This window comes from Hippoglossus stenolepis, chromosome 22 (assembly GCF_022539355.2).
Source record: "Hippoglossus stenolepis isolate QCI-W04-F060 chromosome 22, HSTE1.2, whole genome shotgun sequence".
NCBI lineage: Eukaryota > Metazoa > Chordata > Actinopteri > Pleuronectiformes > Pleuronectidae > Hippoglossus > Hippoglossus stenolepis.
This window is the reverse complement of record NC_061504.1, coordinates 17,460,434-17,486,935: the sequence shown is the minus strand read 5'-3', so window position 1 is coordinate 17,486,935 and position 26,502 is coordinate 17,460,434. Positions and strand designations below refer to the sequence as shown.

Genomic DNA, 26,502 nt, shown 5'->3' with positions numbered 1-26,502 from the left:
CCTTCTCCTCCTCCTTCTCCTCCCTCTCAGCCTCCTCTTGAAATCAAGCCATGCTGCATTGATTTTTTTTTTTCTCCCCTCGCCGCAAAACCCAAACGCACACGACCATCTCACCCTCTCTGGTTTGTCAGTTCTGTTTCCTGAAACCTAAGACGTGCCGTGGAGTTGACTTTCCACCAGTCGGAGGTGAAGGACGTCCAGCGGCGCTGAGGTCAGAGGTCAGGTTTACAGAATCTGTGGAGCGATCAAAACAATTCTCTGTAACTGAGCTGGAGTCTGACCCGAGGATAAATGAATCAGAACCTGTTTGAGACTTTAACCCTCGAGGACATTTCTCTGTTGTTAAAGTGACACTTTGGCTAAATGGGACTAAACGACAGCAGCCCAGGCGCCATGCGAAATGGTCGCGGCCTCTCGGACCAGTGGGCAGAGTCCGTGGTGGTCCGGCCTCGATCCACCGAGCGCCACATCACGGTGCACAAACGCCTGGTGTTGGGCTTCGCCCTGTCCATCCTCACCCTCATCATCGTCACAGCCGTGGCCGTGGTGCTCAGCGTTCGCTTTGAGGAGTGCAGCGAGCAGAACGGTGACGGAGCCACGGGGGAGTCGGGTTCCCGGGGTTCTGGAGGGTCATCGAAGTTGAATGGGAGTAAGGGGGAGAGGACTGGGGAGAGGGGGGACGAGGAGGTGGTGCAGCCGTGGAGGAACTTGCGGCTGCCGGGCTCGCTGAGACCACGACACTATGACCTGCGACTCGCTGTCTACATGGACAACTTCACCTTCTCCGGAGAGGTCAGCATCGAGCTGGAGTGCGTCAACGCCACCCGCTTCATCGTGCTGCACGCCGACCGCCTCGAGGTACGGTGGCCTGTACAAACTCTCTGTGGCAGAAATGTGCTAGACCTGAAATATATTTATAGATATTTAGAATGTACTTTGTGCTTAGTGATGTCTTTCACTCAGAAGATGAACCATTTACAGAAATGTACCATAGATTCAAGATTCAAGATTCAAGAGTTTATTGTCATATGCACAACGATAACATTAAGCAGTCGCTTGCAATGAAATGCTTGGGTCACAGGTTCTCTTATAACAATGCTCAATCAAAATTTAAAATAAAATATACATATCTAAAATATATATATACACCTAAAGAAAAAGAAAAACAATAGTGCAAGTAAGTCCGTCTTTGGCGTTTGCTGACATTGCGAAAATGAAAAGTCCATCGGTTCTTCTTTTCTTTAGAAGAATACGATCAGATCTCTGAGTAAATTTATCCTGTGAAATTAGCAATTAAAATGTCAGTATATTGACGGTTTTGCTACAGGAAAAAACCTTTTGATCCCTTAAAATCTAAAGGCTTTTATCCCCTCGGGGCTTTGATCAGGAAACTCGACTAATATTTGTATAAGACCAAACATACGTTATCTCCTTGCTCTTCACATCGTAGGATTGAGAACTCAAAACATTATTGAGAAACAGTTTCACTGGGAGGGTTCGCTTGGCGTCAGGCTGGTGAAATAGTTGTGTAACAGTTTACACATGGAAACTTTGGCTTTAGGATGAAATGAGATGAAATAACGATAAATCATTTTCAGGGAATCCAGAAATATCTGTAGTTGATTAAGAGGAAATCTGGTCATGTGTTGTTTTTGCCTGATAAAGACGACAAACTGCTGAAACTGAACTGAACTTGGTTTAAAGTTGAGCTTCAGGCGTCTGATTTATTTATTTATATACAAGTTCCTCAACTTGGTATATTTGCCATTAATGTGAAAATCCTGCCGTCTTGCCTCTGTGATCCAATCAGATTTCTTGAAGCACAGGTACATCAGTTCCCGTGGATACGTGCACGTTGATGCTGCTCCTAACTTTCCTGATGGTTCTTTCCAAACAAACACCTCGTTTGCATCCTCGTCTCCGTGCTGGAAAACAAGCGGCTCGCTCACAAAACAATGTTTATTTCCAGATCTGGCCTCCGAGTTTCCCTTAACGAGGCTAATTAACAGCCAAACTTGCAGCTTCAGCCCAATTTTGGAGACGAGCACATGGTGAGAGAAAGCCTCAGAGAAACGCCTGAGCAACGTGATTCTTCGGGCCGGTCATCTCCACTAATGCGATTCAGGGAGGAATCTGTCTAATTTGGGCCGAGGCCAATTAAAAACCCCGCAGCCCCGTTTGTGTTTGTGTGTGAGCACAGTGTGAATTAAGAGGTGTTGCTCGGTGGAAGGCAGGTCTCCTGAGGAGCTCTCACAGCTAATGCATTATGAAAAGAATGGGAAAAGGCCAGAAAACAAGAATGTGGGCAAAAATAGGAGCAGCAGGTGAAAGGAAAACACTCCTGCAGCGCTCTATACCCGGAGAAATGTCACAAATACAAAATACATTCAACGTTCAGCACAAACAAAGTGAAAAGATCTAAAAACGTCGGGTGAAACTCAGAAGCTTTAAAAACTCGAGTGGCTCAACGGCCCAAGAAACGTTGTTGTTTTCAAACTGCTGCAGAACCTCGTTCAGGTGTCTGACGGCGATCGGTCGAGATATCAAACCAACAAACAACACAATTAAAAGGCTTTTTTGGGCCGAGCGGAACATGTGAAGTTACCGGGACGCGCGGCGCCGCGTTCGCTGACTCGCCAGAAAACCCTGAAAAGCATCAGTTTAATCCCCAGCGTTTCCTGTGTGTCAGCAGCCTCTCTGCTCGGATCGATCACTTCATTCATCAAAGAGCAAACACACAGTCACACCAACAGATACAGACGCACACACAACGCACACACAACGCACACACAACGCACACGCAGCGTTTGATTGGCTGACGCTCGCCGATGTGTGTCAGTTTAGAGACGCAGAGGTTCATAATGGTTCCCACTGCTGGAGGAGATTTCCAGTGATTATCTTCAGTTTAATCCTCGTCCAGGTTTTGTCCTTTAACTAAAGTTCATGTAGTTTCAGCTGGTGCAGATTTCTCCACAGGAAGCTTCTGTTTTCTGAAGACCAGGAAACGTGCGGATCAGGATTTGGATCCAGGAATTAATTTCTCTTTCTTTAACGTTGCATTTTTCAACATTTTCGTTGATTTAATACAGAAATGTTTACGTATCTTGATTTTAACAATCAGTCGTCTTTAGGGGACATTTCTGAGTGTGTGAGACCTGCTGCAGCTTGATTGGATTTTAAGGGCTGTTGACATTCTAATTCTTTAATAGTTTATCAGCAGCCACACATGGTTTTCAATCAATCACTTGACCTCACTAAAAACACTACTAAACACTGGATATTACCCATGATCCTCTGCTTCCTGAACCAGAAGAGCTGCCGCTTTAACAAATCCACCAAACTCAATTCTCAACTCTTCATATTTAAACGGTTTCCTGCTGAATATTGACTCCACTCTTCAACCAGCTGGAGCTGAATCAGTCAGTTGGAGGCAGAACAGACGCTCAGGGCACAGACAGAAAATAAAGAGGCTCCATTCTGCCTATTACAAGTCATTGTGCTATCAAAAGGTTTCCAGGGCTGTTGGTTTAAATAGCTGCATAATGCTGCTTTAATTTAAGCAAATGTATTTCTGTCGTCCCTCCTGTCTCACAGCGGAGAAGCCCTATAAAACTGAATGATTTATGATGATGGTTTATTCCTTCAAAAGTCAATGTGGTCTGGACCGTTTCCAGTTTGTCAGAGATTCACAAATCAAATGTCTCAACAGGAGAACGGACCAATCCTGTGGTTTGCAGACGGACTTTGGTCCAAACCAAGAATCTTTTAAATATGTCCTGTGAAGCAGCAGCAGCAGGTTGTCGGGTCCCGACTCGTTCAAACAGGAACATGTGGGAACATCCAGGCGAGGGGCGGAGCCTGTAGAGCAGCAGGGGCGGAGCCTGTGGAGCAGCAGGAGGCGGGACATGACGTATAAACTCTGCTGTGGAAAGATCAGTGTTGTTGTTTACAGCTCATCCACACCGGCGTCGGCCCTCAGCACCAAAAGATCTGGAACCTCCTCGTCTTTCCAAGTGGACGTCTTCGTCTTCTACGTCTTCGGCTCCTCTTCTTCATCCTGAGATCTTTGCGTTCTTCCCTCTCAGCTACCGGTTGTAAGATTTCAGTTGGTCTCTGAGCTCTGCTGAATTTTCTCTACTACACCTCTCAGTACTTTTTTGTTCAAGCCACCTGCAACCTCTTACCCACCATTTGTTGTGCATGTGGTCCCTGTCATGTCACCATGGCGACAGGTCCAACCTTTTCCAACAACAGCTGGCAATGAATCAGGTGTTGCTAAGCAACGGCTTCCATCCGACAAACTGTTGAGGCTCCGAATCCGCTGCCAACCTGTAAAGCGTCAGAGCAGCGTCAGGTTGCGTCATGTGACTGCACTGATTGACCTGAACTGCAGGGGGCGCTGAGTGTCAGCCCCCCAACATCGCCCCCCCGCTGGGAGGCTAAGTGCAGTGTTTTGATCAGCGGTGCAGTTCAATTGATAAAAGTTTCCAGTGAGGATCAATTAGTTGGTTTCCATGTTACAGTTGTCATGGCAACACAGATGAACTCAGGTGAGGGACATGTAATAAATAGTCCGGACTTGGTTCCCTTGCTCCGGTGGATAGTTTCCTGTATCTGACATTTTTCCCTCGCAGAGAATCTTCCTTAAGGTCAAAGATATGTTCAGCTTATTAATAAATCCTGACGTTTCCTCCTCCAGGTGGATCGGGTGTCCGTGACAGCTGAGGGCGGCGCCGGTGGTCGTCCTGCCAACCGGCCCGGTGGCGGAGTCATGCGTGTGCACCGCCATTTCGCCTTCCCGGCCAATCAGATGTACGTGGTGGTGCTGCACCGCGAGATGAAGCCGATGAGGTTGTACCGGCTGAACGTGAGCTTCGACGCCGCCATCGAGGACGAGCTGCTGGGCTTCTTCCGCAGCTCGTACACGCTGCAGAGGGAGAAACGGTACGTGCACCGAAACACACAATCACACAAACACACAAACACACATACACACATACACACACTACATAGACGTTCATTCATTTACCGGAGACTCACGGATGCAAATATCAGCGTTTTCCCAACTGGAGACACAGCTTTTTTTTTTCGAGTGGACAAGCTGTCCCCAATTAACTGGTCTTTAGTGTGAGGTTCGTCCCCTGAGGTAGCCTATGACAGAAACACACACACACACACACACACACACACACACACACACACACACACACACACACACAATACACACTACAACACAGCCCAAGAGAAACACACGTCTGTTTTCTGCAGCAGCAGGTGGTTCAACGAGAAAAGGTCAAAGCTTCACATCCACGACATTGATTAACTGTGTGTGTGTGTGTGTGTGTGTGTGTGTGTGTGTGTGTTCCCCATCTCAAACCACACACAAACACCACTCACTCCCTCCTTATGAATTTCCCATAAGCATCTGCTGCAGAGTTGTTTCCACATCAGATTTCTTCCCCACGGTGCTGATGGGAAACAGACTGTGATACATTTATTATTTCATGCATGAGTTTGTGGCCTCAGTCTGTGTGTGTGTGGGGGTGTGTGCGTGTGTGTGGGTGTTTGTGTGTGTGTGTGTGTGGGGGTGTGTGTGTGTGTGTGTGTGTGTGTGTGTGTGTGTGTGTGGGTGTTTGTGTGTGTGTGTGGGTGTTTGTGTGTGTGTGTGTGTGGGGGTGTGTGTGTGGGGTGTGTGTGTGTGTGTGTGTGTGTGTGTGTGTGTGTGTGTGTGTGTGTGTGTTTCACCTCAACAACAGAACATTTGATCAACGTCTCTTCCACTTATTGCAGAACCACAACATCGTTGTTAAATAATGACATCAGCGGAGGCTCACTCTGATTGGACCGAGAAGAACTCATGAGCCACTGGAGCTTTTTATTCTGAAGTTTTAAATAATCATTTCTCTGTGTTGCATTTTCTAGAGATAAAGAAATACATATTTATGTCTATAACCAGTGGGCCCTTAATACTACTAGTTAGTTTAGATCTTAACGTCCATGTGTAGTTCAGGACCCAGCGTCGTGTTTTCAGATTTAATAACGTTGATGAATTGTCCCTGAAGTCATAAGATATAAATTTTACAATGAAATGAATCAATGATAAGAAAAAGCTGGAATCACGATAATATCTGAAGAAAACATTGAAAACTGTTGAACAGCCGTTATCATTATTTTCTCACCAAAAGACCTCGAACTGTGAGCGTCACGTCGCTGCAGCTCAGACGTTCTCTCAGCGGTTCTGCTCCTCAGAGAGAGAACCCTGTGATGTCATCAGAGTCAGAGAGAGAACCCTGTGATGTCATCAGAGTCAGAGAGAGAACCCTGTGATGTCATCAGAGTCAGAGAGAGAACCCTGTGATGTCATCAGAGTCAGAGAGAGAACCCTGTGATGTCATCAGAGTCAGAGAGAGAACCCTGTGATGTCATCAGAGTCAGAGAGAGAACCCTGTGATGTCATCAGAGTCAGAGAGAGAACCCTGTGATGTCATCAGAGTCAGAGAGAGAACCCTGTGATGTCATCAGAGTCAGTGCACACAGGTCAACACAGGAAACCACAGACTGGATCACAGTCGTATGGATTTAAAACAGTCCTGACGTCCCTCCAGTTCAAAAGTGTTTAAGTCGACTTTAATTCTTCTGGACCTCAGAAACGACTGAACTTAATTTGAGGATGAAACCAGACGCTGTGTATGTGAAACAGAAAGAGAGACAGTGACGGCTCATTCAAATCTGCAAATTGACTTAATGTTCTCTTTACTAATATTAGCGTAGCTTTCATGCTTCACTGATTTCTCCTCCAGTTTCCTCATATTCAGCCTCGTTGAAATGTGGGAAACACATAAATTAGCATCTTTTGCTGATATAATGTTGCTGGAGCTGAAAACCCAATAAATAAAAGATGTTTATCCGATTTTCTGTGACTCAACATCGAGACATGAAGACACTTTGAACACACGCTGGGCTGAGATCTCAGTATCGCTGGTCCCACAGTCGGTGTCGGCTGCTGTTGGGATCGATGCCGGATCGATGCAGCAGCTGATGAACCAGCAGAGCTCGATCCCAGTGCAACAACCTGGTGGTTACACATTTAATGCAGCAGCCGAGAGAAACCTGGTCCCAGAAAAGAAAAGTTTTACTAATGAGGCGACGACATCAGAAATGAATGAGAACTGAAATCAATGTGACAGGGAGGAGGGGAAGTGATGAGAAGTAAATACATAAAACCTGTAGTGTTGGATTCAGCTGATTAAAGATGATTTAAAATTCAGACAGAAAAATATAAAAATCTATGACTAACAGTCTTTAAAAAGGAGCCGGTCTGGGTTGATTAATAATAAATAATAAATATAATCTGATGAGTAACCAGCTGATCATTTAAAAAATAATCATTTTATTCTGAAGGAAGTTTTACAAAATGTACCGAAGGTGTTGGGGGATTTCTACTGTGTGTACAAAGCTGACTGTTCGCTTGAGGATTGGCTTGATGCAGTGGTGCGGCTAATGCTAACACACACACACACACACACACACACACACACACACACACACACACACACACACACACACACACACACACACACACACACACACACACACACACGCTCCACTCTGAGATTTGCTTAAAATCCAAAGATACTACAAACCCCAGGCTGGGCTTAAATGCTTAAATGCTGGGAGGGGGAAAATTAATTACCCCACACATGCACACACACATGCACACACACATGCACGCAGACATGCACACACACACACACACACAACCATGCACACAGACATGTATGCACACACACACACACACACACACACACACACACACACACACACACACACAGACAGAGCTTTGTATTGATCTTTATGCAAACAATGTAACGATAGCTTGAACGTTGACGTCTCATTAAAACCAGTTCAGCTGCAGTTTGTGTGTTTGTGCACAGTCCACTGACCCAGTCACACAACACACAACACGCGACACACAACACGCGACACACGACATCAGAACAGGATAAAAACAGACACGTCAATACTGATGTACAGGAAAGTCGTTCCTCTCCAAACACAGTCAGGCTCTATTTTAACGGCACATTTGTCAGGTTGCTCACAGATTATGTTTTTTGACTAATGTTTTGCATGATTATAATCAACGTTAATTATAATGATTATAATTATCACAGAAATTCATGGTGTGCAGACAGTCACACCACAGGAGCTTGAAAAGCGACTTCTCTGGCTGCGATCAGCTGCAGTTTGGGTCCAAAAAAACTCCACTTTTCTCTCAATCAACAGCAGAATCAACATGTTTGTTGCTGCGACAATTAGCTGACAACAATGTTTGTGTAGTTGATTAATCGTGGGAGTTATTATTATACAAATTTCAGCCTCTAAAACGTGACGATTTTATGTATTTGTTCAATTTACATGATAATAAACAGTTTTTTGGACAAAACATCTGAAGATGTGAAATTGGTTTGATGGAAATTCAAACAGCCACTTTGTTCAAAACATCCTGTGTTGTGTTAAATATTGTGTAGTGACCTTGTGGAATGACAAGATGTGACACACCTGATACAGATTCCGATACCTGGACTTTGTGTATCAGCCGATACCGAGTACAGATCTGATATCAGTGCATTTAAAAAACAAACAAGGTATAAGGTATTTTTTTTACAGCTGTTTGCTACAAACTATGAACTAATGACTGTTGTTGTATGTGACTCAGGTTAAATCCTTTGAAAAACAAATACAAACACAGAATGAACAACATACAACTTCTATTATTAGTAAGTTTCACTGTCAGACTTCAAAAGAACACAAAGAATAAATCAATACATGGAAATTACTTCCTTTGAGCTCAAAACTGAGGTTTGTGCACGTTACACGTCCTCGTTGGACTCGTGGGACTTTCCAGTAAACTGAGAATGTTTATAGATAAAACTGCTTTTATTAGTGAAGAAATTGATCCGTAGATTAATCTGAAATAAGTCAAATCTCTAAACATGAATATCTAGAAGATCTTTGTCAGTTCTAATCCTTTTTCTCGCTGTGTTCAGCTCAGCTCTGTTATCTCATCCACTCACTTCACTGAGCGATACCATCAGTGAGATGTTCAGATGAGAAACCTCTTCATTGATCCGAGGTAGAAAAGTCACAGAGCAGCAGAAAGACGAAGTGCAGATAAAAATACAATAGGAGCTACACAAGTACAAACATCTGTACAAACATCTGTACAAACATCTGTACAAACATCTGCACAAACCAACACGTTAGGAAGACGATACGAACACGATTTTAAAGGTTAATAACTCAGTCATGTGACGGCGTATAGGTCGTAGGTGAGGAACCTGTTTTCTGTTAAGGACATTTTACACTAAACTCTACTGCGACGGCAGGAACTGGTTGTTTTTGGAGGCGTCTGATGTCAGATGGTAGTGGTGATGTACAGTTTGTATACAGAGGGGGTTGTATAACATTCTCTGAGCAGCCACACTTCTGCAGACTGGACGATACAGCAGTTTATTATCAGACAGTGAGGATTTCTGACGTCTGCTGTCCCATCTGCTAACATGGAGGAGGGGGCTTATGACCCATATTGCAGCCAGCCACCAGGGGGCGATGTAGATCCTTTGGCTTCACCTTCTGGAGCTGTCATGGCGTCCATCTTAATGAACAGTGTGTTCAGACCTCGCTGATGAAGAGTCCGAAATATGAACAGAGTCTCACAGTTTCTGCTCCGGTCAAAGCCGACATCTTGGATTTGCGAAGACCTTCATCGCTCAGCTCCTCCTCCTCCTCCTCCTCCTCCTCCTCCTCCTCCTCCTCCTCCTCCTCCTCCTCCTCCTCCTGAGTGATTTTGAGTTTTAAAAGCTCAGAGAACGAATAGATTTATTAAGTTGCCTCAGTTGACTGCCATGTTAGATAGGTTACCCTCTGACACACACGTCGCAGAGCGGGGGGGGGGTGCCACATCGATCTGAAACATCTCATCTCAACACTCGATTAGAGCGAGAGAGAGAGAGAGAGAGAGAGAGAGAGAGAGAGAGGGAGAGAGAGAGAGAGAGAGAGAGAGAGAGACAGCAGACAGACAGACAGACAGACAGACAGACAGACAGACAGACAGACAGACAGACAGAGAGACAGAAGTGATCTGTTGACCATTCAGCTTCTCTCTGCTCAGTATTAAAATTCAAACTCTCACCTAGCCTTCGTTAACCATCCGTCTGTCTCATTAACGCCTCATCAAACCCGGCCTCGTTAGCGGTCAGACTCCTCGTTAACTGCAGGTCGGCTCCTCGTTAAAGAGACGCAGCTCCGGTCTGATGAAAAACTTCTCCACTGGATCTCAAGTGGGTTTGGTTTGATTTGATAAAATCTGAGTTTCAGGAATATTCAGCATCAACGGTAAAGAGAAGATCCTTCATGTTTTTAATCCTCACAGTTTCAACACAGACACGAGGACTAAGTAACGATAAGTAACAAGCCCCGCCCCTTACCAGTTAGCCTAACGTTTCTTTGACAGTTTGAGGTTTGAGCTCAGTGACTGAATCTGTTTTCACCTGTATGAGCTCATCAGCGGGTCAGGAAGGAGCAGGAAGTCCAACCACCGCCTCCTTATCGCCCTCCCCTTCCCTTATCTCCCCTACCTCACCTCCTTATCTCCCCCTATCCTCACCTTCCTCCCCTCTCTTATCTCCTCCATCCTCGGCTCCTCCCCTCGCTCCCTAAATAGAAGAGCAGAAACGAAATCTGATCGTAACCATGTCCTCCGTCACTCGCATGTTTTTATAGCAACGGTGATGAATCAGCCTCTTCACCGGCTTCCTGTGTAAAACTATATCTGCACAAGCGACACACACACACACACACACACACACACACACACACACACACACACACACACACACACACACACACACACACACACACACAACCACCTGACTCAACAGTTTTTTTCTTCGGTCACAGATCTGAATCTGGATGAGGTGTGTGTTACGCTCTCACTTTGTGTGTCTGTGTGTGTGTGTGTGTCACTCACCGGTATCTTAACACAAATAATAGCAAAACATTACAGCGGGAAATTATGTAATTTCCATTTTTCTGCTGCCGTTCAGGAGAAGAAGCAAATCGTTGCCGAATGAATTCATGCAAGAGTGTGTTTGTGTTTATGTGCATGTGTGTGAGTGTAAGTGTGTGCTTGTGTGTGTGTGTGTGGGTGTGTGTGTGTGTTGTGTTTTGTTGTATTGTGTTTTCCGGTGCATCACTGTTGACTTGGTTGTCAATCAGGATTACTGTGACAACAAGTGTTACCTTGACAGCAGCGACCGTGGACAACCTGCAGGATGTCATGTGTGTGTACGTGTCTGTGTTTGTGTATATGTGTGTGTATGTGTGTGTGTGTCTGTGTTTGTGTGCGTGTGTGTTACAGACTCATCCTCCTCTCTAATAGATTCTCTCTTTATCTCGTCCCTCTCAGGCTTTCTCCATTATTCTCTCTCTCTGTCTACGTCTGCCTCGTTCGCCCTGTTTATTATTCATATTTCTCCCCTACTCCATTCTTCACCTCCCCCCCTCCCTCCATCATTATGTTTTCTCCTTCTCCACCTCTTCCACTCCTCCTTTCATCTCCTCTCACTCCTTCTTTTCATCTGTCTCCCCTCCTTCCTCTGTCTCCTCTCTTCTTTCGATCCATTGTCTCTTTTTCTCTCTCTCCTCCTCCTTTACTCCCCCCCCCTGTCTCTCTCTCTCTCTCTCTCTCTCTCTCTCTCTCTCTCTCTCTCTCCGCTGAATGATTCTCATCAGAACAAATAATGAAGTGAAGTGAAAACTGAGAGCTGTTGTAGCTGGTTGGCTTGCAGTGCATTCTGGGAAACGTAGCTCCTTCTCCTCCCTTCTTTTTCATCCTCCTGTTTCGTCTTCTCTTTTATCACCTTCTTTATTTCTTTCTTCATCTTTTCCAATACGAGCATTTTCCCTCCATCCTGTTCTTCCTCATGTCGTCCTCCTCTTCCATCCCTTCTTGTCTTTCTTCTCTTCCTCTGCTCTCCTCATCCTCGTCTCCACCTCGTCCATCCTCCTCCTCCTCTTCATCGTTCATCCCTCTCTTATCCTCCTCTTCCTCTGCTCTCCTCATCCTCGTCTCCACCTCGTCCATCCTCCTCCTCCTCTTCCTCGTTCATCCCTCTCTTATCCTCCTCTTCCTCTGCTCTCCTCATCCTCGTCTCCACCTCGTCCATCCTCCTCCTCCTCTTCATCGTTCATCCCTCTCTTATCCTCCTCTTCCTCCACCTGTAAAGTCTGAAGGTCTGAAACAAACCAGGTGTGAAAGCTTCCTCAGTCAGTCACAGTGTGTTATGATGATGTTACCTGAGACTCATCCACCCTTCATCCTCTCGTCTTCAGCCGCTTCCTCTCCTCTCCTCCTCCTCCTCCTCCTCCTCCTCCTCTGTCTCCTTCCTTTCTTTCATCTCCACAAACAGTAAAAGGTGTGAGTGCGATAGCAAAGTTTCCACAGGGATTAATTCTCTGAGTTTGAACGTCTCCCTGCGTCTGTCAGGTGACTCAACAAAGCTCCGATACCGAATCCTGAAACTCGGCTTAAAGAAGTCGTCGGGAAACAGAAAGTTTCCTGCTGTTTATTTTGGATTATCTTTTCTCTGTCGACGACGTTTTTCATTCGGAACAAGAAGAAAATGTTTTTATGTAAAAACCCGTCTGCTCCGACTTCACCGAGATTATCCTCTAACTCCCAGAACTCCGGTTCAACCTGTCGTTTCTCCCATGATGCACCTGGCAGCTTCAAACACAAACAGCCCCTCACATGTTCTCAACCAGGTGAATCAGAATCCGACGCAGTGCATTGTGGGTCATTTCATGTTTAATTCAACGCAGCTGCAGTTGCTCTTTAACCAACTTCCTCTAATGACTTCATTTGGATTCTGGGCCGAACTTTGCTGATGTGATGGTTTCATGAGGTTTTACTCTGAAAGACGGACAGGTTCCTTTTCTACGTCTCTTCTTGAATTAAACTCTCGATGTAACAAATCAGTGAGCGCGTCGCATGAATCCTGCCTCCTCCATGTTATCAGACGGAACTAGGACCAAACCAAAAAGACATATGGAGCTTTAATGGAAACCAAATATGGGCAAATGTATTTGGATTGATTTGATTATTTGATCAATGAGGCTGAAACAAGTGAGTTATGTCTTTTATAACCCGTATTTTCGGACATTTTGAAAACTGGGTCTATATGTTAGTTTTGGCGATTCTCAAAGATGGTTTCTGAACATCGTCTGGAGTCGGGTCCAATCTGAAGCCGACCAATGAGATCAAAGTGTGGGAACAGCTCAAAGCTCCTTTTGTTCTGTGTCATCACTCGTCTTTTGTGATGACGGTAATTTACTGACTCAGGGACCTGGAAGGAAGGAGAGGTTAGAGAGAGAGAGAGAGAGAGAGAGAGAGAGAGAGAGAGAGAGAAGAGAGAGAGAGAGAGAGAGGGAGAGAGAGACAGAGGGAGGAGCAGCAGGAGGAGGAGGAGGAAGAAGAGGAGGAGGAAAGAGTAATTGTAGAAAATGATAAAAGGAAAAAAGAAAGGAGACATAAATGGGAATGAGAGGATTTGTGGAAAAGGACAGAATAAGACCCAGGACTCGTGGTAATAGGAAGGGGGGGGGGGACCCTGCCTTGACCTAATTAGACTGAAAATGATTTGGACACGGCCGAGTCGTGGTTCCTCGGAGCTGAATGGACCCGTGAGGACCTTTAATTCACTGTGAAACTGTAACTGTTACGAGAGGAAATGGCTTCGTACCAATGAAAAGTGAATTCAGACGCCGCCTCGCCGGGTGTGGCGCCGTCAGCCGTGATGGAGGATCCTGGTTTTCATTTGCCCATCATCCTCCTGCAGCCGCCTCTCGTGACCGCGCTGACAGCTGTTTGATTACGACACACACACTCTGCCAATACAGGCTCCAGCAGCTTCGCCGTGTTATTACAGCGACTTGAACTGGACCGACTTTTAAAATGAGACCTTATCTGACAGAAGATCCATATTGTTCTGGCCGATGTTCAGGTGTGTGAAGACTCGTTGTTCTGCTCCGAAGCCGAAATAGATCATTACTCACAACGACGTCCCGGTTAGAGAAAGAGAGTCACATTTTATAGTGTTGTCAGAAAATCTGTTTACTCCCACAATGCACCTGCGTACATTTCACTCTGTGGCCCCTTCTCTGCACTGTCGTCTTTCTCTGTGTGATTATTAACACGTTCTCTTCCGTCTGTCCCTCAGTTACTTGGCTGTGACTCAGTTCAGTCCGATCCACGCCCGGAAGGCCTTCCCCTGCTTCGACGAGCCCGTCTACAAGGCCACGTTCTCCCTCACCCTCCACCACGACCCGCAGTACACCTCGCTGTCCAACATGCCCGTCGAGAGCAGCTCGCTGGCGGACGACGACGGCTTTGTGACCAATCGCTTCGCCCGGACGCCTCGCATGTCCACGTACTACCTGGCCTGGGCCGTCTGCAACTTCACCTACAAGGAGACGCAGACCGACAGCGGCGTGACGGTCAGTCCCTCCACACGCCAAACACGGGGAGGGAACAAGGGGGCTGCTGGGAGTCTGCAGCTTAAATATACAATATTATCCTTTCACTGATGGGTTTATGTTTGCTGTTATATGTCGATATGAGAACGGGATTAAAACTTTTAATTTAGAGAATAAACAATGACGAAAATATTTATATTCACATTTTACATATAAAATGTTGAATATGTAGTTATATATAATAAGGTTTATGGTTAAAGTGTAAAATATACTATTAAAAAAAGCCTCAATTACATCTCTTCATCATAAGGATTTGATAATGACGTCTTCTTATTATTTGAATATATAATATAGGCCAATATATCTAATATTGGTATAAATGATTCTCTCTTTTTAAGGCTAAAGTTTGATGAGAGCTGGTTTTCAAAAAGCTTTTTTGAACAGAGTGTTTCTGTCGTGTCGTGTTTGCTGCAGATGACGAGACAATAGTGAAAACAAGACAACACAGACAAGAAGAAAGAGTAAAACGACTTTCACACATCAATTAAAAACTCGGGCAGATAAAAATAACTGAACCGAGCAAACAACGTCTTTACAAAGTCACTTCTCTGACTTTTATCTCCCAACTTAAATGATTTCCTTTTGCTCAGATACGAAATGATGGTGATGCTCTTATTTATTTTTTTAAATCACGTCTCCCGGGAGGTTTATTTAATGATTTAATTACGTATCAAACACCAAATATTGTCGATCCTGTGTCGGCTTCTTCTTTTCTCCTCTGTCGTCTCGAGGCCGAGAGGAACGACTCATCGTTAAAGTGATGGAGACGAGTGACACCTCCAAACCTAACGGTGCATTGAAGCCCCATCACCTCTAAACTGTATTTTTTTTTAAATGATTAAATCTGTGTCTCTGGGGTTGAGACACTAAATATGAGCAGCAGTTCTTATCTTCAGATAATAATCAGCATAATGAAGTTTTGATTGGGGAATAACGGCTTCATATCCCAAGATAACCAGAGAAAAGAGGTCAGCAGTGAGAGGAGCCTTCAAGGGAAACTTTAAACATTTTACACACACCACTGAGTTTCCCCCCCGAGGAACTGGTTAAAAAGAGGTGTTGAGTTCTCCTCCCCCGATAAATGTCTAATAAACCACCGGCAACAACTTTAAGAAGCAGCTAAAAGTGAAGAAATGTTCAAAACATCCAGTTTCTGCCACTTTAACCAGAAATAGTAAGAATTCAAACCTAAAAGTTGAACTGGTGACGATTCCAGATTCACTGGTTGGCGAAATCTGGGCCCAGCATTTTGTCACGTCACAGATTCGTGTATTTGAGATCCTGACTGTTCTTACTGGTTTGAAGTGGGCGGGGCTTGTGTAATGACAGATGTCAGCTGGTTTGGTTTCAGAAGTTTTAAGAACAGATCGACAAACGCTCCCATGAAGTCGATACAGGTCGTCTGTCTGTTTGCTTTTATGCTCGAGGAAAACTTCAAGAATGTTATTTCACCTTTATTTAATATCTACCAGGGAACTTTGACCTTCTTCAGTGAATAGAACCTGTCAAATGACTTCTTCATCGCTGTATAATGTTCTCTGTGACTGTGACGGAGTTTCGTCTCAGCTCCGGTTTAGAAACCCCCCCCCCCCCTGAGAGCAACAGGCGGAAAGATGTCGGAACTACCAGGTAGAGCGGGTTTAACAGAGGCGTTGCAGACCTGTTGCATCATGGGAAGTGCAGGATCCTGTGTCTTTAGGGTCTATAAACCAGAGCAACTTGGCCTCTGTTATCTCTGCTCATCCGTCTTTCACAAGTCCTCAGCTCTGCGGAGCAAGTACAGTAATAACTCACTGGAGAATCCTCGTTACGAAGCTTAATAAGATCACCATCTGCTGTCAGGCGATAATGAGGCGGTAAAGTCATGTAGGTCTCACCAACGCACTTTGTCATCTTGATAAAATGACAAGTTTGAGTTTTTATCACAGGAAAACAATGCTCGATATCTCCTGATGTGTCTTAATCAAATGCTCATATCGGTTTCTCATCTCTGACACGTTCAAAATCTCCAGAGTCGAACTCCTCAGATAAGATTATTATCTGAGGATGAAACAACGGAGTCAGACGGCAGCAAGTGTGATCTCAGCATAACACGCTCGTTAAGATGTGAACTCGAGATAACAGTGGCGTCTTGAGATATGAGATAATTGACTTTCCTTTGCATAGAGGTCGACGTGATTTAATAACTTCTCCCCGATCAGTCGTGTGAGCACTGAAGTCTTCAGGAGCGTCTGGATGGGAGGACGTAAACCTCTGAGTCTCAGTGAGTCTTATTTAGTTTGGTCCATTTCCACTAACATGGAGGATGCTCAGTTTATGATCTATACTGCAGCCGGCCAACGGGCGGTGATCAAGACACTTTGGTGTTGTCCAGTTTTGGTCCAACATGGCGGACACGTTGATGTTTCCTAGCGACCGGTAGAAGACGCCATCAGGTTTCTGCTTTTATGTCCAGGCGTCATCATTTTCTATTGTGTTTGTTTTCTGATTGTGATTTGTCGGATATCCTGTAACCACAACAAGATTTAAAACAGATATATGCACACGCACGCATCAGCGTTCTCACACAAGGACGAATACATGCACGACCTTGTTCCTCCTCCTCCTCCTCCTCCCTCTTCCTCCTCCACTCCTCCGATCATCTCTCTATCGGTGTAATTACAGCTCATCCATCTCGTCTGCCAGAAGCTCAAGGACAGCACTGCAGCGTACACACACACACACACACACACACACACACACACACACACACACACACACACACACACACACACACACACACACACACACACACACACACACACACACACTCACACACATATACACGCAGTTCGTGTCTCCTCGTTACTAAAAGATAATTTTAGTGAAATGCTGCTTTAATGACAAATCATATCTGGGTCATTCATAACTATCACCACCTCTAACAGTATGTGTGCGTGTGCGTGTGTGTGCGTGTGTGTGTGCGTGTGCGTGCGCGTGCGCGTGCGCGTGCGCGTGTGCGTGTGCAGAGCAGTAATAAGGTGGAACCATTCAGGCTTGTGAATCTTCTTTGTCTTCGTAATGAACAAATTAATCTTTATTTTTTTCGTCCTTCTCACTTTAACTCACCAGAGGCCGACGCTCCCACTTCTCTGGTTTCACTTTCATCTCTCGGGTAAATAAAGAGCGTGAAGGTTAAAACCTTCTCTGGGCTCAGACTCTACAGGTGTCGCAGCAAACACACGGTTATGAATTAAGGGATTTTCCAGGATTTCGGGATCAGCTCCAGTTTCCCTCAAAACGAAGACGACGTTTCCAAGAAATCAGATATTGCTGAATCACTTATAAACCTAGGATATTACTTAGGCACATTAAGCTGCTTCCAAATCTTCATATTCTAATTTATCTTGGCGGTAAAGTCCTATAAGTCTCATTTAACTTAGAAAATTGCAAATTTCCTGTCCAGCTTAGATCCTAATTCACTTGTTAGATTGCGTTAACTCGTTTGTAGCCGTGATTTTCGATGAATTCACAAGAACTGAATCATGACAATGACTTGACTTTATTTAGTTTCTTTAAGCCTCTGCAGCAGCGTCAGTCAGAGGCCGGAGGCTCCATGTTCTCAGATGTCTGTCCGTCCCCTGCTTGTGATCAACTGGTCCAAGGTGAAGGTCACTGTGACCTTCGTTCGTGGTCTTGTGAACGAAGCATCTCAGGAGCATTTTGACCCAATTTCTTTAAATCTAGTGTAAATATACATTTGGACTCCGAGATGGATTGATTTGATTTTGATGGTTGAAGGTCGAAGGTCAAGGTCGAAGGTCAAGGTCACGTTGGCCACACAAACTTTCTGTTTTGCCTTGAGAACACGTTATCTTCAAAATGCCTCTTTATTAATTCACCACAAATGTCACTTAGACTCATTGATTAACTGATAAGATCTGGGTGGTCAAAGGTCAAAGGTCACATATGAATCTGGAATAAAAATTGAAAAGACTGAAGTTTGTGGAGGCAAACAATACAACGGATACAGGTTAAGTATCCAGGGCTTTAAAACGTAAAAGAAGTTGTCGCTGTCAAAACACATCAGCTCATAATTTAAATTCACAGGAAACAATCAGCTCTGAAAACGCGTACTGCATCATCCTTATCAGCGTCGGAGCTGAAGACGGAACACGGAGACAGATAAGCCGGTCGGGGTTTGGTTTCTCTGCAGGGAACCGTGAAGAAGACATGAACATCTATAGACAGGAGGACGTGTCCCTGCTGTTCCATGTCTGATCAGTCACCAGGACTGAAACACCGTGGAAGGACAGATTCCAGATGAAGTGTGAGATCGTTTTGCTTGAATAACAATTTTTTGAAGAAGCGTGATGTGCTTCTGTTTGCAGAGAGAGAGAGGGAGAATGAAGCGAGCGCTGCATGAAAGAGATGCAGGAAGCAGCATATGCATATTTTCATATTTACAAACAGTCGCTGGAACCGCTCTGCGTCTCTGTTACAGCAGCGCTCTCATATTAAAATCCTTGTTTCAGCCTGAAGGCGGAGGAGACGCTGCTGTCTGTTTGCAGAGAAGCTTCTTCTGACAGAAACATTAATCCTCCCGTCCGCCGTCCTCCTCCTCCTCCTCCTCCTCCAAACCTTTGAAAGAAACTGCTTTATGTGACAGAGGGAGAGGAGAAACAAACACATCCCTCCATCCTCCTCACGAGCGTTAGAGCAGCTTCATCTGACGGAGACATTTGTCCCCCCCGTCCTCCTCCAACCGGAGAGAAGAGCAGGAATTTAGTCTCTGTGTTTTACATCCAGAGATTAAGTTTAATCTGGAAATGACGATGTAGGAGCTCATCATCATAACGTTTGCTTGTTGCTGATGTGTTCATACTTGGTTGCTACGGAGATGAAGGGCGTGTCCCAGGTCGGTGGACTGCAAACCTCTGCCCCCCCCCCCCATGAATTCAATCAATCTGCAACAGATTACACACACATAGAAATCAGAAGTCATATGTCTGATTTGATCTCCAGCGACGTCTCTAGAACCTTCAGTCCATTGTCGGGTTGTGAAACGTCCCTCATGAAGTTTTGGGCTCAGAGCTTCACCCTCGCAGGGAAGAGATGTCTGGAGATATCATTCAGGTTTGGGAGGAGGTGCTCTGATCCTGTGTTCAGGGCAGAGCAGCTCCCGGAGGTGAAGCCGCCTGTCCCTCTCCACAGCCGAGGAGATGAAGGTCTTCAGGACTTTATGTTTCTGTCTGAGGAGGTCGAGTCAGTCTGGATTGTTGGAGAGTTGCTGGGTGTGAAGAGGTATCTCCTCTCCACAGGTTCAAGGTGGATCTTCAGCAGGATGTAACTGTTGCTCTGTGGTGGTCCACCTGGTTCAGGACCAGTTCTTTGTGGTCGGTGATCAGGCCTGATGATGGACGAGGATCTGTCAGTGGCTTTGCAGTCGTGGGGGACGATGGTGATGAATGCTGAGCTGTAATCAAACATCAGTAATCAGATCTTAAGGTCTGAGGATTTCCGTGGGTCTGGTGTGATTCCTGGTTCCATTGTGGACTGTAATTCCTCTGTGTCTTCTCTGAACCGTCTCTTCTGTTTCTCCGGCTCTTTGTCTCTGTGATGAATCGTCTTTCTAATGCGACTCTGTGAGAATCTCTGTTCCCGTAATGAGCCACTTTCCCTTCAGGGAGGATTCACATCTCACAGGAAACAAACAGACAAACAAAAGCGTGTGTGACGACCCAGCTGAACTCCTGGTTCAATACCCCCCCCCATGCAGCTCGTTAGTCCTTCACGTTCCGTCACTGAGTTAAAGTGTCGGTGTTTCTCAAGCAGGTTGGAGCCTCAGAGGATCGATCACACTGAGAACAGCTGCTTCATATGGTTTAAACAGGCCAATAGAGATTATATACATATTCATATTCTACATACTAATGTATTTTTATACTTAATGTCTTAAGTTTATATAATGTCTGTGGTTCCACCGTCTGATGGATGTTATTCCTCTGAGGCAGCAAACTATTAAAAACACATCAGTGACACACACACACACACACACACACACACACACACACACACACACACACACACACACACACACACACACACACACACAGTATTTTATCGGGCGGACCACAGTACAACAACTAGTGAGGATTAGTTATCATGTTCGATCTCGTGTAGTGACCGACTGGAAATCACTGAACCTTAAACTTTAAAGCTAAAGATGACGATGAAGTGAGTCAGTTTATAACAATATACAAAATAAACCATCTTCGTTTATTATAAGAACAATGAACATGTTAATGGTTAAAAGTGAATAAAAGACACATTAACATGAACATATTAACGTTCTGTCATAAAGAAAAAACATTAAAAATGTTTCCTTCCTGGATCCTGTGAGAAAAGTTGTGTCTTTAGTGTCGGTGTTTTTAGAGTCGACCATTAAACTCCTGTAACGACATTAAAAAGTCACATTAACATCCCATAATGATAATATGATAACGACCGTGGGTCAGATGATAAAGGTCACTTCAACACTGGAGTTTTATATGACAGCCATTACTTTAACTGAGGTTTAACAACATGGACGGACAGGGGGACGCGTTCCCGAGGCTCATGGGAGATGTAGTTTAATGCAAAGAAAAAGATGTGGTTTCATTATTGTTGTAAAAGATTATGGGATGTCCCTGACTGGTGCAGCAGCAGCAGAGTCACGTTGAGAAAGACTGATGAAAGACGACCTGCTTCAAAGAACTAACTTATTAAATATGCAGCACAAGTTTTTAGACGTTTGCTTTTGTTGCTTTTGTAAACAAACAAATTACATCAAGTGTTTTATTGCACCGGCCAATCAGGAGTCGGCCTCAGCCTGTTTTTATATCATCAAATAACTCATTTGATGATATAGATTAATGTTCCGTGACCGAACGTAACCTTTGACTCGTCCTGAGTCTGAGCAGCAACATGACTAACGTAATAATAAGAAGAAGAAAAACACATTTCTGCCAAGAAGAGTAAATTTCCTCTTTTTCCTCTCATCAAATATTGGATCGTTTCACCTCCTCAGGCTGTGAAATATTACTCACAATAAACAACGTGATAAAAACATGAGAATGATGTCGTCAGAACGCCTCCGGCTACCGTCCCACTTCGTAGCATCGACAGGCAGCGACACTTCAGAGGAAAGACGACGTGACGACTCCCACGACCGACGAATCACCGCCGGATTCTAAAGAAAGGAAAACTACTGTTTGCACATCAGAGAGGGAATCTGCACGGAGAACTGGAAACGTGAAGCAGATCGAAACGTTAATGACACAGAAGTAAAATATGTCAGAGATTCATCAAAGCTTTTAGAAAAGAGATTAAAGATCTAAATATGTTGACGGTCGATCATCAGACTCATTTATGTTCAACTTTCGATTCGTTCCTGGTTTTGTTCAATTTGTCCAGATTCTTGCTCGTCCTCTGAAAGTTTACGGAAACCGACCAAACCGACAAACCTGTGCAGTACCACAGGAAGTCAGGGGGGGGCAGTGTGTTGCCGATAGTTCAAGGGAGACGATCATAAGACATGAGGAAGAAATTTCAACAGTGGTGGAACTTTTGGAGGAGAGATAAATGCAATGATTTGTTTATTGTGTAAAATAGAAGTTAACGATATCTCTGTGAAAAACTATTTTTTTATCGACCAACCGGTAAATTAGTTGAACTTTAACTTTGACTTTTGACCAATAACCAATAATTCCATATTCTTGAATCAATAACATAACTAAGGATTCTGTTTGTAGTTCATTGTTAACACACGATTAAGGACTTTGCAAATATAATATCACTTTACTGTAAAAACATCTCTGACCCAGCTCCATGTCCACGTACGTTAGCTTGGTATATGTGTTACTATGGTAACAGGACGCTGTGTCACCAGACGGCGCCCGTGCCCCCCCGGTCGCCTCCCTCCTCGTGCTCCGGTCCTCCTGCAGTCAACAATCATCTCCTTTGTCTTGTTGACATTGACAGAGAGACTGTTATCCTTGCTCCGGCTCCCGGGGCCCGTCTCACTTCATCGCGGCGCTGGCGTCAGAAGAGGTGATGATACTGTTGGACAGATGTGTGGCGCCGCAGTCACGGGTCACCAGTGTTTGTTGTGGGGGGGGGGGAGCGGCGAGTGTCTGAGGGCCTCTCGGAGCCGAGGACCCTCGTACAGTACGTCACGAGTGTGTGTCGCCGAGAGCTGCCGCGCTCTCCGGGCGCTCTTATCAGTTGCTAAACCATCCATCAAATTACCGTGGCAACCGAGCGTCCATCACCCCATCCATCATCCAAGGGCGACAGACGGAGCGACAGAACGCGGCGAGAGATGTCACGGACGAGCGAAGAGATAACAAGGAGCGAGTGGAGGGAGGAGAAGAGAAGGTTTTGTGTTCGTGTCCTGATTTGACAAACTTTAAATAACGTTTGAAGAGAAAATGTCACCGTGGCGTTTATTCGTTCTTTTCCCGGGTTGATCGACGATGATGAGGAGAAAAGGACGTTTCAGGTTCTTTGCGTCGCAGAATCAAAGAGTCTGGAGGCGCCGCTCGTCACCAGTGTTTTCTGTCAGGTTGAGTTATGTGAACAGATCAAATAACCTGAGAGGGATTTAATTAAACAAAGTTAAACTTATACATAATTAAACACATTTTATTTAATCCAATCCCTTTATTGAATGTGACCCTTTGCCCTTTACCTATGGAATCAAGTTTTTAATGTGTTAAATGAGACAGGGATCAAACCCACGGAGGATTTGTGAACTATAAATCACAAAGAAAACAAAATGAAATGATCAAAAGAGTTTACAAGTCCTGAGACGTGTAACTAATATCTGATTAAAGAGCAGCAGCTTGTTTGTAGTGTCGGTATCTTGCAGCAGCTCAAAGCCACAGAGAGCAGTTACTGTTCGAGACCCTGTGAGTGATCGATGTCTCCACAGCTGCTGGAAGCGATGACGCTGTCTGGCTCTCGATTTCAGAGACAGTCCTGGTAATTGTCGTCCTTGTCTACAACACAACACAACACAACACAACACAACACACGGCTCGTAGAGTGAGAAGGTCCAGGGCATTTATTTCCTTTAATTGCACCGATCGGACAGGCCTTTATCTGACAGGCTATTATTAGAGGCCGTCCTCTGCAGCGCCGCTCGTTGGCTTCTGGGTGTTTGATGGTATTTCTGTGCGACGTCTTGTTTCTGATCTGCTCCACTTCGCTGTGATACCTCGCTGCCGCTGCCGCCGCCGCCGCTGCCGCTGCCGCCGCTGTTTGCCGTTAATCTGCTTCACATTAAAAGCTTTGCTGCAGTTCAGGGGGAATAATCCCTTCACCTCCTTCAAAAGGATTTTACTGTGAAATATGTGAAGAAAGTGTTTTTTCTTTTTTATTAACAGCAGTTAAATTCATGATGGAAAAGTAGAATCCACTGGATTAGACGATGAATAGAAATCTGTCAGAAATAGAAACTGCACAGTGCTGAGTATTAACACGACTGTTGTTGTACAGATCGGGAATAATGAGGAGGAATTAAACACGTCAGCTACACAGAGAATTAAATTTCCCGCCCGCTGCCGGTGGAACTCGTTCAGACTTGACGCGCTAAAGTCCGAACATTTCCCTGAAACGTTCTGGAGACATTTTTCTGGAACTTTTCCTGACAGAGCTCCAGTGAAATATCTGGAAAATGTCCGAGTGAGACCATGTGAGAATTCAGAGGAAGTATTGTTCATGACGGATGTGAAACCTGAAGAACACAAACATACGAGGATGAAAGAGAGAGAGAGACATGAAACATACACATGTACTCAGGCGTGTTTAAACTCAGGACCTTCCTCGTGTCGGCGGTGGTTGTAGTTCGATTCCAGCCGAACATCTCAGTCCCGTGACGGACGCTGACTGTGCTCATACTTTGAAGTGAGAACACACAGAGACACACATTGAAGAATCGAATGCTCCGTGGTTTCTCCTCACCTGGGAGAACATGACTGGAGGCGACTGAGGAATCCTCAGGAGATGACACTCAATTCAGCAGCTCGCTGCCAGTCCACTCAGAGACGCCACCATTTCAATAAAGCCTCTGATACTCACTCTGCCGGCTGTCGCGCTCCGAGATGAGTTCTGGTGCAGGAGGAGAAAGAGGGAGAAAGAGGAGAATAAGAGGAGAGGGGCTTTAAAAAGTTAGAATTTATATTGAAAAATCAGTCGTGCTGTGGGAACTGAGGAGTGAAGAAGAGGAGGGAGTGAACACCAAGAGGAGGAGCTAGATTTAGCTTGTTTGTTGTTTCTGTGGTGATGTTTATTCATTATTTATAATGTTGGTATTTATAGATATTAGTAGAAACAGTGTTTGAGTCGCTGTGTGTGACTCAGGATCCGTTTTCACGTCTTTCCCCTCCTGGAATTTAATGGATTCTAATCTGGTTTGTGTCACATCCCTCCAAGGTTTGTGCAAATCGTTTCAGCGTAAACCTGCTGACAAACAAACAAACAAACAAACAAACAAACAAACAGACAAACAGACAAACAGACAGACAAACAGACAAACAGACAAACAGGTGAAAACACAACTTCAGAGCATTAAAAACCTTCTGTAGGAAACAGATCTATAATCCATGGGAGAATCCAAACAGAGATAATCCACAGGAATATAATCCAGGAAACTGTCGACACGGCAGCTTCATCCTTCAGGAGACGACATCTTTCATATGAGATCAGCAGGAGCTGCTTTTTACCGATGATGAGAACGAAGGTAACAAATATCTTCATACAGATTATTACAACAATAACAATCTATCCAACAGCTGACGAGTCGTTTCACTTAAAAACAAGAATTTCCACCACATGGTGGAGCTAGAGGAAACATCCGGGGATCCGTCCTCTGGGGACCAGGACTGTGTAGAGAAGATTAATGTTCATTAGGGTCTGAATCCCAGGGCGTGAGGCGGGGTACCCTCTGGAGAGGTGGCCAGTCCGACACCATCCATTCAAAGCAACACGCCACAAACACAAGCCTGTAAAAGTTTTGTCTGTTGAAGAGACTTTTAAAAATAAATTACTGAGTCAGCCGACCTGATTTCCTCCGGCTGATCCTTCCGGGGCCTCGGGGCCTCGACTACAGACGCTCTGTCCCCTTTAGTTCTCAAACAGGTTTCTGGGACAGATAACAGGCCGGTGCCCGAGGACCTGGAGGTGCACAGGGGACCAAGAGGTCGGATATATTTAAGACGCCTTGAAGTAGGACACCTTAAGAGTAATCAATAAGATCTTAAAATCATTTCTGAAACAAACGTCTCCCGGTTCTAAAGGCAACTGAGTTTTGTACGTTTTATAGATTTTAGGTTCCGGCTGCTGCAGACGAGATGAAGGTGTCCGCGTCTTTAAAAGTTATAAGATCAACTTTTGGATTATTTCTAACGTGGCAAGATTTTATCACATATAATCTTCAAGGAGGTTTTTACCTTTGGTTGTTTGGTTTGTTTATTGGTCTGATTGCACAAAAACTACTGAGCAGACTTTATTGAAACGTGTTGGAAGGATGTGATAAAGGTCAGAAAAGAACTACACAACAATTGTCATCACTTTCGTCAACATTGAACTTTTGTTGTTGACATTTTCTGCGATTTCACCGAGAAGAAATCATTGATCTTGATGAAGATGATGAGAAACGACCACTTGTTTGTTGTTTGTTTGTTTGTTTGTCAGCAGGTTTACACCAAAGCTACCGAACAGATCTCCACTAAAGTGATGGAAGGATGAAACATGGAAAGATCTAATTAGTTTTCGCTGTGGAACCAGATTTGACACTTAGTGAAATGTGTAATTGAGTAATTTGCTGCAGCTTGATTGAGTTGAAGGGACGTTTGGGCCTTGACGAAGGTTGGAGCTCGACTCTAA

At 44.8% G+C, this 26,502-nt stretch overlaps 1 protein-coding gene across 1 annotated transcript in view; it reads left to right on the top strand.

Moving 5' to 3' along the window:
• LOC118101836 (thyrotropin-releasing hormone-degrading ectoenzyme) overlaps window positions 1-26,502 on the top strand; it is a 109,238-nt gene that overhangs the window by 1,500 nt on the left and 81,236 nt on the right. Inside the window, exons 1-3 of the mRNA XM_035147858.2 lie at window positions 1-858; window positions 4,700-4,944; window positions 14,280-14,556. The exon at window positions 1-858 is cut by the window's left edge and continues 1,500 nt beyond it. Of these exons, the coding sequence (XP_035003749.2) occupies window positions 364-858; window positions 4,700-4,944; window positions 14,280-14,556 (1,017 nt within the window). The 5' untranslated portion in view covers window positions 1-363. The remainder of the gene's footprint in view (window positions 859-4,699; window positions 4,945-14,279; window positions 14,557-26,502) is intronic.